At 38.1% G+C, this 13,334-nt stretch overlaps 1 protein-coding gene across 1 annotated transcript in view; it reads left to right on the forward strand.

Moving 5' to 3' along the window:
• tmem266 (transmembrane protein 266) overlaps positions 1-13,334 on the forward strand; it is a 92,235-nt gene that overhangs the window by 65,320 nt on the left and 13,581 nt on the right. Inside the window, exons 6-8 of the mRNA XM_056451495.1 lie at positions 8,539-8,595; positions 9,387-9,525; positions 13,039-13,154. Of these exons, the coding sequence (XP_056307470.1) occupies positions 8,539-8,595; positions 9,387-9,525; positions 13,039-13,154 (312 nt within the window). The remainder of the gene's footprint in view (positions 1-8,538; positions 8,596-9,386; positions 9,526-13,038; positions 13,155-13,334) is intronic.

The raw sequence follows: 13,334 nt of genomic DNA on the forward strand, positions 1-13,334 counted from the left end.
TATGAATGCGCGAGCTCTAATCCGCTCCTCTAATGAATGAACAGATGAGCGGATCATTTTGAAGCAGATAGTATTTGGCCAAGATGTAACTATTTTAAAATCTGAGGATGCAGAAATATTAAAATGTTGAGACAGTGGCTTTAAAATTGATCTCAGCAATGGATACAGTATTAAGTTCTGGTATATTTACGGTAGGACATTTGCAGAATATATTCATAGAGCATTATCTTTACATAATATTCTAATGATTTTGACATAAATAATCAATCGTTTTTGACTCATGCAATGTAATTTTGGTCAAAAAATAAACCCTTGCAATATTAGACTAGTTTTGTGGTCCAAACGCAGATATATCATAATGACATATATTTAAAAATGTATTTATTCCTATGATGGCATTCTGATTTAAAGAGACAGTTCTCAAATACCATAATCTGTCATCATTAAAGAAGATGTTTTGAAGAATGTTACAAACCTGTAACCATTGACTTTCATAGTATTTGTTTTCTTATTATAGAAGTCAATGCTTACAGGCTTTCAGCATTCTTCAAAACATCTTCTTTTGTGTTGAACAGAAAAAGGAAACTCAAAAGGTGTAGAACTACTTGAAGGTGGTAGTTAACTACTTGAAACTTGTATTTTTGGGGTGAACTATCCCCTTTAATGCTCAGTTATTGATTGATATTATAAAAGTTCATTCATTCATTTTATTTTCGGCTTAGTCCATTTATTAATCAGGGGTCGCCACAGCGGAATGAACCGCCAACTTATCCAGCATATGTTTTAACGCAGCGGATACTCTTCCAACCCATCACTGGGAGCTTTAGCTTACCCAATTCACCTATAGTGCATGTGTTTGGACTGTGGGGGAAACCGGAGCACCCGGAGGAAACCCACACCAACACGGGGAGAACATGCAAACTCCACACAGAAACGTCAACTGACCCAGCCGGGACTCGAACCAGCAACCTTCTTGCTGTGAGGTGACAGTGCTAACCACTGAGCCACCGTGTCACCCCTATTATTTATATATATATATATAATAAACGTTTAAATGCACCATCATCAAATAAACGCAGTATTTCAGATATATTCAAAGATAATTATTTTAGACTTCTCAAGCCTCCGTGGATATAAATGCACTTTTGGAGATGCTTCTGAGAGCTGTAAAAGCACAGTGTCTCAGCAATAAAAGTTTGTGTGGATGTGAGCGTTTAAAGGTCAGAGGCCACTAAAAGAGTGGAGATGCTGACTCGAGACAGTCGGGATTTACACTCCGCCACCAGGCTTTCTAGAAATAGGTGCTTTTACAATTATCGACAGACTCCGTTTCAAATGAATGGTGCCACGACGGGACGTTTGGAAGTATTTGATGCAGAGTCTCGTCTCAGTGTTTATGCTGTGGGGCGTCTTCATTGAACCCAAGGAAAAGAACACAGTTCCACATAGTGCTGTTACTGTACTTTAAAAGTGTGTGTGTGTGTGTGTGTGTGTGTGTTCTCAAGCTGACTTCTATTGATTCCCATTTCTTCGGATCCAGATGCATTTGTCTCTGGCTCTTTTAAAGCAGACGTGCATTTATTTCCTTCAACTTGCGTTTAATTCGTCAATAAAAGATGAAAAGACAGGACCGCCTGAAACTTTCAGCAGTGGTCATGTGACCATCCCTGAGGCCGTATGACTGACAGGTGATGCAACCAATCACGTTTTTTTGTGTGTTGCGTGGAAAAGTCAATAATAACAGACCGGTGTGCAGCTAATATCGCGTACGTTTACAATGGTGCATAATTCAACATTTTAGAAAACAATAAAAACTGAATATGGAATAACATTGTGAGTATGAAGTGATCTAGTAAGGTGCTTTGTGCATTAAACCAGATAAGTAAAGGTGTGTTAGGGTGCATAGTTGGCACGTTACTATTTTGAGGCAACTGAAGTAATCCACACCATTGACCAACTAAAAGCTCATCTATAGTCAGTGGTGCAGGCCACTTTGTTAGGGACACCTGTCCAACTGCTCTTTAACGCCAATTTCTAATCAGCCAATCACATGGCAGCAGCCCAACGCAGTCAAGACGATCTGCTGCAGTTCAAACCGAGCATCAGAATGAGGAAGAAAGGTGATTTAAGTGACTTTGAACGTGGCATGGTTGTTGGTGCCAGACGGGCTGGTCTGAGTGTTTCAGAAACTGCTGATCTACTGGGATTTTCATGCACAGCCATCTCTAGGGTGTACAGAGAATGGTCTGAAAAAGAGAAAATATCCAGTGAGCGGCAGTTCTGTGGGTGCAAATGCCTTGTTAATGCCAGAGGTCAAAGGAGAATGGCCAGACTGGTTCCAGCTGATAGAAGGGCAACAGTAACTCAAATAACCACTCGTTACAATCGAGGTCTGCAGAAGAGCATCTCTGAACACACAACACGTCCAACCTTGAGGCGGATGGGCTACAGCAGCAGAAGACCCTACCAGGTGCCACTCCTGTCAGCTAAGAACAGGAAACTGAGGCTCCAATTCACACAGGCTCACCAAAATTGGACAATAGAAGATTGGAAAAATGATGCCTGGTCTGATGAGTCTCGATTTCTTCTACGACATTTGCATGGTAGGGTCAGAATTTGGCATGAACAACATTAAAGCATGGATCCATCCTGCCTTGTATCAACAGTTCAGGCTGGTGGTGGTGGTGTAATGGTGTGGGGGATATTTTCTTGGCACACTTTGGGCCCATTAATACCAATTAGCATTGTGTCATTGCCTGCGTTTAATGTGTGATTTGAAGTATGGGATAAGAAACGAGAGGTGGAAATGCCAAATTTCAAATAAAAATCCCTTAATTGGTAAAGTTTTTATGCGTCACTCCTCCTTTATGCTTGTCTTGTTTACTGCTGGTTGCTAAGTTACCTATACCACAGTCAGCCACTCTTAAAACTTAATGGAAGCACACCTAATTCGCTTTTGAGATTTTTAGTGAATTTAGAATTTTTTTTTTTTTATTATTTTCGGATGGAAACCCATTTGTAGAATAAACTCTGAAGTAGCGACCATTAGACCAATGTTTGTCTTGTTTACTATTGGTTGCTGGGTAACCAATACCACAGTCAGCCACTCTAAAACATGATGGAAACGCACCTAATTTGCTTTTGGGATTTTTTTGCAAACATAGAAGAGATTCCCTTTATTTTAGGGTGGAAACCCATTTGCAGAATAAACCATTAAGAAGCGACCATTAAACCAATGTTGTCTTGTTTACTGTTGGTTGCTAGGTTACCAATACCACAGTCAGCCACTCTAAAAACTTAAGGGAAGCGCACCTAATTTGCTTTTGGGGTTTTTTTTTTTGCGAACTTACAAAAGATTCCCTTTGTTTTAGGATGGAAACCCATTTGCAGAATAAACTCTGAAGTAGCGACCATTAAACCAACGTCACTCTTCTTTTTATTTTATTTACTATTGGTTGCTAGGTTACCAATACCACAGTCAGCCACTCTAAAACATGATGGAAACGCACCTAATCTGCTTTTGGGATTTTTAGAGAATTTAAAATTTAAAAAAAAAATTTTTAGGATGGAAAACCCATTTGCAAAATAAACTCTGAAGTAGCGATCATTAGACCAATGTTTGTCTTGTTTACTATTGGTTGCTAGGTTACCAATACCACAGTCAGCCACTCTAAAACATGATGGAAACGCACCTAATTTGCTTTTGGGATTTTTGCGAACATAGAAGAGATTCCCTTTATTTTAGGATGGAAACCCATTGCAGAATAAACCATTAAGAAGCGACCATAAACCAATGTCACTCTTCCTTTTGTTTGTTTTATTTACTATTGGTTGCTTGGTTACCAATAACACAGTCAGCCACTCTAAAAACCTGATAGAAACGCACCTAATTCAGTTTAGGGATTTTTTTGCGAACATGCAAAAGACTCCCTTTATTTTAGGATGGAAACGTGTGTGCGCATGCACGTGTGTGTGTGTGTGTGTGTGTGTGTGTGTGTGTGTGTGTGTCCTAACACTATTGATTCCCATTCCTTCAGATCCAGTTGCATTTGTCTCTGGCTCTTTTAAAGCAGACTTGCATTTATTTCCTTCAGCTACGTTTTACTCATCGATAAAGGCCAAGAGACATGAACGCCTGAAAACTTTCGACTCTGGTCACGTGTTTCAGCCCGAGAGAGAGAGAGAAGAAAATGAGCAAAGTAGAAACGATAAAAAGACTACGGTGTGCCGCCTGAGTCAGCAGTCACTAAAACACAGTGTTTCCATGAGATCTCTCCCGCTCCCGACTTTATGAATACATATTGCAGGTCACTGATAAATTATGAGCTGCGTTCTGAGACGAGATGAAAGGGGGAAAAATGATTCTGGCTGGAAATGGGTTTTGCGGAGGTTATTTGGCCATGAAGATGGAGGTGAATTCTGTTGTGGCCACATATCTGGATATCACTTAGATTTGGAATTACCTTGCGTACCCTTTTTTTTCCCCCTGCAAGCTCATTATTTAGGTTTGTGTTCATGGAGTGCTTGTTTTCTCTTTCCGAGCCTTCTCTCTTGCCTTTCGCAAACTCAGATGGTTGTTCTCTAATGGATGATTTCCCAGAATGCAATTGTGCTGAAACATCAGTTTGTTTGTTTTTCCACAGAATTATGCTTTTCACACTTACAGCTTTCTTTAGTGCCTATTGTGGCTAGTTGAGCTTGAGGTCTGCTTTTGACAAAGAATATCTTATTCTAAACACTATTTTTGATAATGAAACTGTATTCTGAAGAGTTTTGTGCTAGTTTAGATCATGGATAATTAAAATGACACCAAAAATGTGTAGGTGAATCATTCATTTAATGATTTGTTCAAAAGGGCTGATTTATGTCTTGATAAATGCATCACTGACTTTTAAATGATTTGTTTAGGGACAAATCACTAGTGTTTCTCAAAGACACACAAATGTTCTGCTTTACATGTGTTTCTTTTGGCAGAACAGAAAAATACTGTCACAAAATGGTCGAAAATGTGACAAAATCAACATTACTTGTTTGTTGAACTATTGTATAAAATTAATATCAATATTACGAACATATTACAATCTGCAAAGTTTGGGAAAAAAGATTGGAAAGGCTGTAGGATTGTGCATATTTTAGCAAAACCGTTGCCTCTCTATGAATTGAATGCAGTTTAAGGCTGCACCATATTGGAAAAAAATTAGATAGCGATATTTTTCTGCACACACACATATATATATATATATACATATATATATATATACGTACAGTAGAGCAAATATACAAATGGGCTCTAATGATATTAATCTGCAGGAATCAAATAATCAAACACACAAAGTTATATAGTTTTCATTGTATATATAATTAAATACGATTAAAAAAATTAAGCTACAAACGTAATAATTACTTGCTTCCAAATGCTTCAAACTCGCTTAAATTGTGTACAGTTGCAAGCCATAAAACACGAGCAGATGGTAAACTTTCCCTTTATTATTGTTAAACTGAAATGATTCTCATGTGTTCTCACTGAAAAACATAGAGCTTTTCTGTTGTTTTTAGTCTATCTAAAAATTCTTAATTCATGAAGACTTTTCTATACGAGTAAAAATAAAGTCTCTTTTTCAGAAATGTGAAGCCAAAATAAAGTCAGTTTTTTCATAAAACAAGCAAAAAAATAATTTCAAAGCGAAAATGATATATTTTTTTTACTTGTCTAGAAAAGGCTTCTTGATTCTTGACATTTGGACTAAAAGCAAGACAAGAAATCGAAGTAAGAAAAGCATTTTTTATATTGCTGAAACGGTATATGTATCCTGCAATGTGACAATTGTAGATCAGTCCACATATTGTAATATCAGCGCTAAAATGATATATTGTGCAGTCCATATGTTTCATATTTGAACTATACTACCTAGTAGAGGTCTCCGTAGGACTGTTTTTTTAGTCCCGCTCCCGCAAGGTTTTATTCCGCACCTGACCACTCCTGCTGTATATTCAGTCTTTGTCCACCTGCTGGCCGCTTAGAGTAATTTTCTACCCGACTGTTAATAAAATAAATGAAAATGAATGTATGTACAGCACAGCCTATTTGTTATTTTAATGTAAAATACAAAAATAACATTTTTTTGTGAACGCAGTAGGAAAAGTGTCACAGAAAAAAATAAATCTGTGACTTAAAATTATTTAAAAAAATAAATAAATAATCGTTGGCCACTGCAAAGTTAAATAATTGTTTAACCTAACAATTTAACAAAAAAAAAAGTTCCAATGTCAAGGTCTTTCCAATAAAAGAAATAGGCATACATAAATACAACAATAAACGAGAATTAAAAATTATAAACCATTAATAAAATGAACGAAAATCGCTACTTACTTGCAAAATCTCCTTTTTTCCCCAAGTTATTTTAAATTTCCATGCAGGAAAAGACTGTCACTGACTAATGAGCGTTTCAGTACCTCCTCATCTCTCCTCCAAAATCTGACCACAAAGGCTGAATGCTCCCTCGGTAGGTGCCCTTGTGTCCAGGATGCAGAGGACAAACCTTGCAAGGTTGCTCAGAGCAGGGAACTGGGAATGGTTTAAATTCCACCACTGCAATATGTTTTCTGACTTGATAATTCCAGTTTCATGGTCCTCTTGAATCTGAGGACCGTTATGGAGATGATGCGTACACAGACTCTGCGAATAAAATGCATGTGCAGTAGGCTTGGGCGGTAATTCGGTAATATGGTATACCGCTGGATCTAAAAATAGCAACGGTGTCAGTTTCAGTATCGTTATACTGTCATAAAAAACAATGCACTTATATAGGAGACGAGTGTTAAATATTATTTATTTAATGCCTAACAATGTGTATGTCTGATTGTCATCACGGGACAGTGTGGAGGAGAGAGAGAGGTGAGGTAAGATGGCGAGTCGCGCACCAAGTGACCTGGTCTCGAAAAAGAACTCAACCTCTGCAGTTTGGCAGTATTTCGGGTTTCGACCGAACGAGAAGGGAGACATGGTAAATATGAACTAGAGGTCTGCATTCCCGCTGCTGTACCGCGGGAGCCGACCAGATTTCTTACGGTGCTGGAATAAATTTCCGAATAAATCGCGGGAGCGGTCGGTAACTCTGGTGTAATTTCAACGGGGTCTATCGCTCCCAAGCGAGTGAGCATGCGCGCATCCGTGTGGATGCTGTGTATGTGTGTGAATGAGAGTGTGATGCTGTGTGTCACTTGTTTGGTGCTGTGTGTGTGTTTGTATGTGTGTGAATAGCCGCGTTTCCACTATCGCGCCTAAAGCGAGCGAGCCAGGGCGAGCCAAGGCCAGTCGCATTTCCACTATCACTTCCGGGGCGTAATCGGGCCAAAGCGGGGCTTCCTTGGGGCCAGCGTCCAGCCTTTTTCGGCCCGCCGAATACCTTGGGCCAAGGAGGGCCAACTGGGGCTTCGGGGCGGGGTTACGTACAAAGGCGGAGTTTTCCTGTCAGGTAAAGAGGAGACAAGATGCTTTCTTCCCTTACATTTGTTTTGCTATCGCGCTTGATCAACTCACTCGCTTTGCAGCCAAAATCTGTGTTCGAAGTATATGCCGCCGAACTCGAATGTCCTTATCCAGGGATCGCTGTCTGGCCTTACACCAACAGACCACAAACAGTAAAAAAAGCAATCGCTTCGGTGTTCTCCATCTTCCAGCTCTCGTAGTGACGCCAGGTTGTGTTTGTGGTTATAATTTGAGTTTTTTGTTCCCGCTGAAGTGGGCGGGTTGTGTGACGGGTTGTGTGACGTTTGATTCGGGGGACGTTCTGGGGGCGGTGTTTGCGTGACGCGCTGCGAGCAACTAGCCCGACAGTGGAAACGCGACATGATTTCGGCCTCATTTCTCAACCTCCCGGGCTATTGGCCCGGCCTGGCCCGATTAAAGCCCTGGCTCGCACTGGCCCGATAGTGGAAATGCGGCTATTGAGAGAGAGCGTGGTGCTGTGTGTCTCTGTTTATACAGACATATATTGTTATAGGCTGTCTGGACTCATCTAGCTGGGTGGTTTTTGGTTTTGCTCTTCTGTTTGCGAACACATCATTTCTCGGAAATTTGGATACCGCCCGAGCCTAATGTGCAGAAAGCACTGGTCCATGTGTTCCGCATGTCGTGAGCACTGGGTGTACCGGTGCTCAGTAAGAATGAGGAAATCACAGATATGCCGTTCCAAAATAGTGTCAAGAACGCTATATTGTTAGACCGCCCGCTCTCGTTTATTCCCACGCCGCAAGACATCTGGTCGGGTCTCGCGGCTCCCAAGGCACAGCCACGGGAATGCAGACCTCTACTACTTAGCCGCATAAAATAACCTCAGTGCTATCTTCTAAATAAAAGAGGCACAAAAAAAAGCAGTGCGCCTGTGTGTGTTCAGGCCCTGCATGATCCAGGAGATATTTTAAGCTGAAACTGCAGGCATTCTAACAGTTAAAGGAGGTGAAGGAGGCGCTTTAATCTCTGGTTAATCTGCCTGATTTCTGTGTCTTTCATTCTGCATCTCTGTCTTTCTCTCACAGACCGTGTTTCGGATTGTGGTGCTCGGGATATGGGATTATATCGAGAACAAAGTTGAGGTAAGCTCCCTGGGGTCCCATTAGAGAAACGGTGAAGAAACGAGTCCTTGAAACTCAATGAAGGATGAGTCTCTGTGACTCTCAATGTCACACCACATCATCAGCTGACAGATGTGCTGCCATTGGCTGGTGTTAATGTTCACTGCACTGTGATTGGGTGATCTTACTGTTCACTGTTTTGGGATTGGCTGATATTACCATTTAATGCTCTGGCATTGGCTGATCTTGCCATTTACTGCTCTCCCATTGGCTGATCATATTATTCACTTAATTACTGTTAACTGCTCTGTGATTGGCTGATTTTACCAATTATTGCTCTGCCATTGGCTGATCTTACTGTTCACTGCTCTGCAATTGGCTGATTATATTATTCACTTAATTACAGTTCACTGCTCTGTGATTGGCTGATTTTACCATTTATTACTCTGCCATTGGCTGATCTTACCGTTTACTGCTCTGCTATTGGCTGATCATATTATTCACTTAAATACTGTTCATTGCACTGTGGTTGGCTGATTTTACCATTCATTGCTCTGCCATTGGCTGATCTTACTGTTTACTGCTCTGAGATTGGTTGATCAATGGTATTGTCTCCCACCGATAATGACATATTGGTAGAAAATAATACAAAATATTTACTGTTACTGTATATTTGAGTTGTATATTTATATATAAATAAGCTCAGTTAATTAGCATCCATTTAAAAGTTGATCTTGAAAGCCACTTCTGCGCGTTTCAAGCTGAGGGTCGCTGTCATGTCTGATAATGCTTTGATTGTTTGTTGTTTTGAGGTGTTCGACGGGGCGGTGATCGTCCTCTCTCTGGCCCCAATGGTGGCCTCCACGGTGGCCAATGGTCCCAGCAGCCCCTGGGATGCCATCAGCCTGATCATCACCCTGCGCATCTGGAGGGTCAAGCGGATCATCGACGGTAACAGCTTCAATTATATTATCATCATCATTAATAGTAGTATATTTTTAGTATTATTATTAGTAGTATTTTATATAAAAACATTATTTTAATTATTCCGATTTATTTTTGTATTATTAGTTTCTGATTGTGAGTAAATATGTCTCTTAAAGAGAGTATTTGAGCTAGGGTGGTCACGATACTGGAATTCAATACCAATCGGTATTCTTAAACAGTGCTGATTTGCCATTGTGTTGACATGCTCAACAGAAATGACTGTGATTGGCCGTGAAGGTTATTGGTTCACCAAACTCAAGTGTAAACACAGATACAGGGACACTGGAGTGTTTTAAAGTCGCGTCGATCAGCTGGTTTGTCTATAAGTTGACATACGAGCAATCCACTAATGAATCGCAGTTTTAAAGGGTCATGAAACCCCCCATCTCAGCTGGGTGTTTTCACACCTTTAGTTTGAAAAATTTCAGTTCAGTGGGTAAGTCCAGCTTTGTTTAGGTGGGAGTGTCGCGTGGTGAAAGAGGGAACAATACAGACGCAGGGGAGACAGACAGTGACTACTTTTACATGGACATCAGTATTCAAATTATTTGCCTTAATCTGAATAAGACAATATTATGATTATGGTGTTTACATGAGTTGCTTTTTGAATGTTCCTTTCATAATCCTGTTTTACATGTTACAGCACATAATTCGATTAACGCCATTTTAACGGATTTTCATGTAATTTAGGGTGTTTCATTCTTAATTTGTGGACTTTAACTGCAGTTTGGCATTTTTACTTTCATTCAGGAACATTTCATGCATGCCCCCCGTGACAAACGAGATATTGGATTTGAGGAACTGCTGGAAGAGTGTTGTTTAATAGAATTTGATACTGCACACCGAATGGGAGAAAAAAACCCTCAGCATTTCTCAATACACAGACTCGTTACACAGAATCATACACGTTGAAAATCCTACATGACGGTAATAGTTTGATTAGGGTGTTTACATGTTTACATTCGGAGAGCAGCATTCACAGTGGATCTTTCAGTCCATAATATTGTAGTGATGTTACCATGGTGTAAATCTTTTTGACTAAAGTATGTCTTTAAAAACTGAAAGAGTACTGCTGACGATACTAACTAACTTTGCCATCATAAACATAAACAAAGAACACTGATCACACACTTACCAAATCTGTAGACACCGGACAATCAACAGCAACTGGAGCCGCGTCTTTTTTTAAAAGAAGACGAGTGGCAAATCTGGATTTCACCATTACCAGATGCAAAAAGCTCTCTGGTAAAAAATGTTCCTTACAAACATATTACTGTCGTGTGTTAGCAGACTGTACTCCACACAAGCTGTGCCCTCATTCTGGAAAAACAGAGAAACAACCTTCATTGACGACCCATGTCTCCAAATAATTCTTCTTCTATTTGTTTTAATTCCAATTGTCTTTGAAGCTATCATGCTTATTAATATAGTTGCACCTCATTCACAAAAGAGCACGCTGATTGGTTCAAATGTTCGCAGTAAATGGACGTTTTTACAATTTTAGTACCTATTGGTATCGAATTCAAGTATCATGACAACCCTAATTTGAGCTAACAATACTAAACGGTTATTAGTTAAGTAAAACCATTAAAAGAAATGTCAAAAATTGGTTAAACAACAAAGAATAAAATAAAAAAGCAGTAAACAAATAATTGTAAAATAATAAACAAGCAAACATAAATGCCAAAACAAAATGGTAAACCATATAAAAACAATAAAATAAATAAGTGCAATAAAAAATTTAATAAAAGCATGTAGTTCAGAGGTGGGTAGAGTAGCCAAAATCTAAACTCAAGTAAAAGTACAAGAACTAGTGGAATTTTTTACTGAAGTAAAAGTAACAATCTTAAAAGTTAATCGAGTAAAAGTAAAAAAGTATCTGATGAAAAAATTACTCAAGTAAATAGTTACTAGTTACCTTTCATTTTATATATATATATATATTAGACATGGGACGATAACCGTTTTCAAGGTATACCGCGGTTTGGAAAAGTCAAGGTTTTAAAACCGCCAAATTTTGTGCTATACTGTTCCTAAGGTACGTGTAAGATTTTGTGTGTGTGTGTGTGTGTTTTTAACATTATCTCCTGCAGAAAAGATATCCAAAGATGGCGTTTTAAATTGTAAAGAAATGTGTTTTTGAAACAAATGAAGACAGCAGAAGGCAATGATTCATTTGAATAATCCAGCCTGACTTGTGCTTACTTATACCGGGCCATGCCTAATATCAACTATATATATATAGGGCGAATATATATATATATATATATATATATATATATATATATATATATATATATATATATATATATATATATATATATATATATATATATATATATATAAATAAATGATTCGCCCTCCTGTGTTTTTTTTTTCTAAAATTTCCCAAGTGATCTTTAACAGAGCAAGGAATTTTTTTTACAGTATTTTCTATATTTTTTTCTTCTGGTGAAAGTTTTATTTGTTTTAATTAAAGCATTTTTTTAAAACCCATTTTAAGGTCAACATTATTAGCCCCCTTAAGCAATATTTCTTCTGATTGTCTACAGAACAAACCATCATTAACGATTTTGCCTAATTACACTAACTTGTGGAATTAACCTATATCAAGTATCTTGAAAAATTATCTAGTAAATTATTATGTGCTGTCGTCAGGCTAAAGATGAAAGAAATCAGTTATTAGAAATGAATTATTATAACTGTAGTAATGTGTTGATAAAATCTTCTTTTTGTTAATAATAATAACAGTTAGTAGTGTTGAGTCCAGCAGTGGTCAGAGGACTGAACACTGTGACCGTCAGGGGTTTCTGACTGACACCTGCTGGACCAACACTGAACTACAGCCAGCAGAACATTTACTGACCCTTTACTTTGGGCTTTATTCTCATTATTTATTCATTTCATAGTTTTTCAGTCATTTGTTTGCGAATATTATTTGCCTAGTAAATTTCAATGAAAACTTAACAAAACTAAAAAGTCAATTAAGTCTTCTGTATGTATTAATGTAAATATGTGTATTTGATTATATATATATATATGAACATTCTCTCGATGATTCATCACCTTCATAATTATGTAAATGTTAAATTATGAATAATTATATTGTGGTTTTGGAGAAAGCCAGCCATTTACATTTGTTTTAATCATTTATTTATTTATTTTTATTTTGAACCATTCATCTTTAGTTGGTGGCTCTTCTTTATACCATTTATGGGTTATAGCTTTTTTCATTGTTGCCAATACTTTTTGTTTGTTTTTCATAATACTTTTTTTAAACAAACACACACACACACACACACACACATGCATGCATATATATAAATATTATGAGAGATGGATAGATAGATGGATATTGAATATATATATATATATAAAATAAAAAAAATAAATAAAAAAGCTGTTTTCTAAGCATTTTCTAAGCAGTTCAGATGGTCTGCCATAGAAGTGTTTTGACTCTGGTGTGTGTGTGTGTAGCGTATGTGCTGCAGGTGAAGGTGGAGATGGAGCTGGAGATCCAGCAGTACGAGAAAAGCAAAGCAGTGAGAGAAGAGCAGCTGGAGAGACTCACACAGATCTGCCAGGAGCAGGCCGTGAGTACACACTACAACAGCTCAATGTTAACATTAGAAATACAATAAAAGGGTTTGTAACACAAATGTTTCGCAAAATGTCTGTATTTTATTCTACATTTATGAAGACGATTGCACCGGTAAGCATAATAATTCCATTCATTTGTTTTGATACATAATTGAAAAAGAACGTATGTGGTC

The sequence above is a fragment of the Danio aesculapii genome, chromosome 25, assembly GCF_903798145.1.
Source record: "Danio aesculapii chromosome 25, fDanAes4.1, whole genome shotgun sequence".
Lineage (NCBI taxonomy): Eukaryota > Metazoa > Chordata > Actinopteri > Cypriniformes > Danionidae > Danio > Danio aesculapii.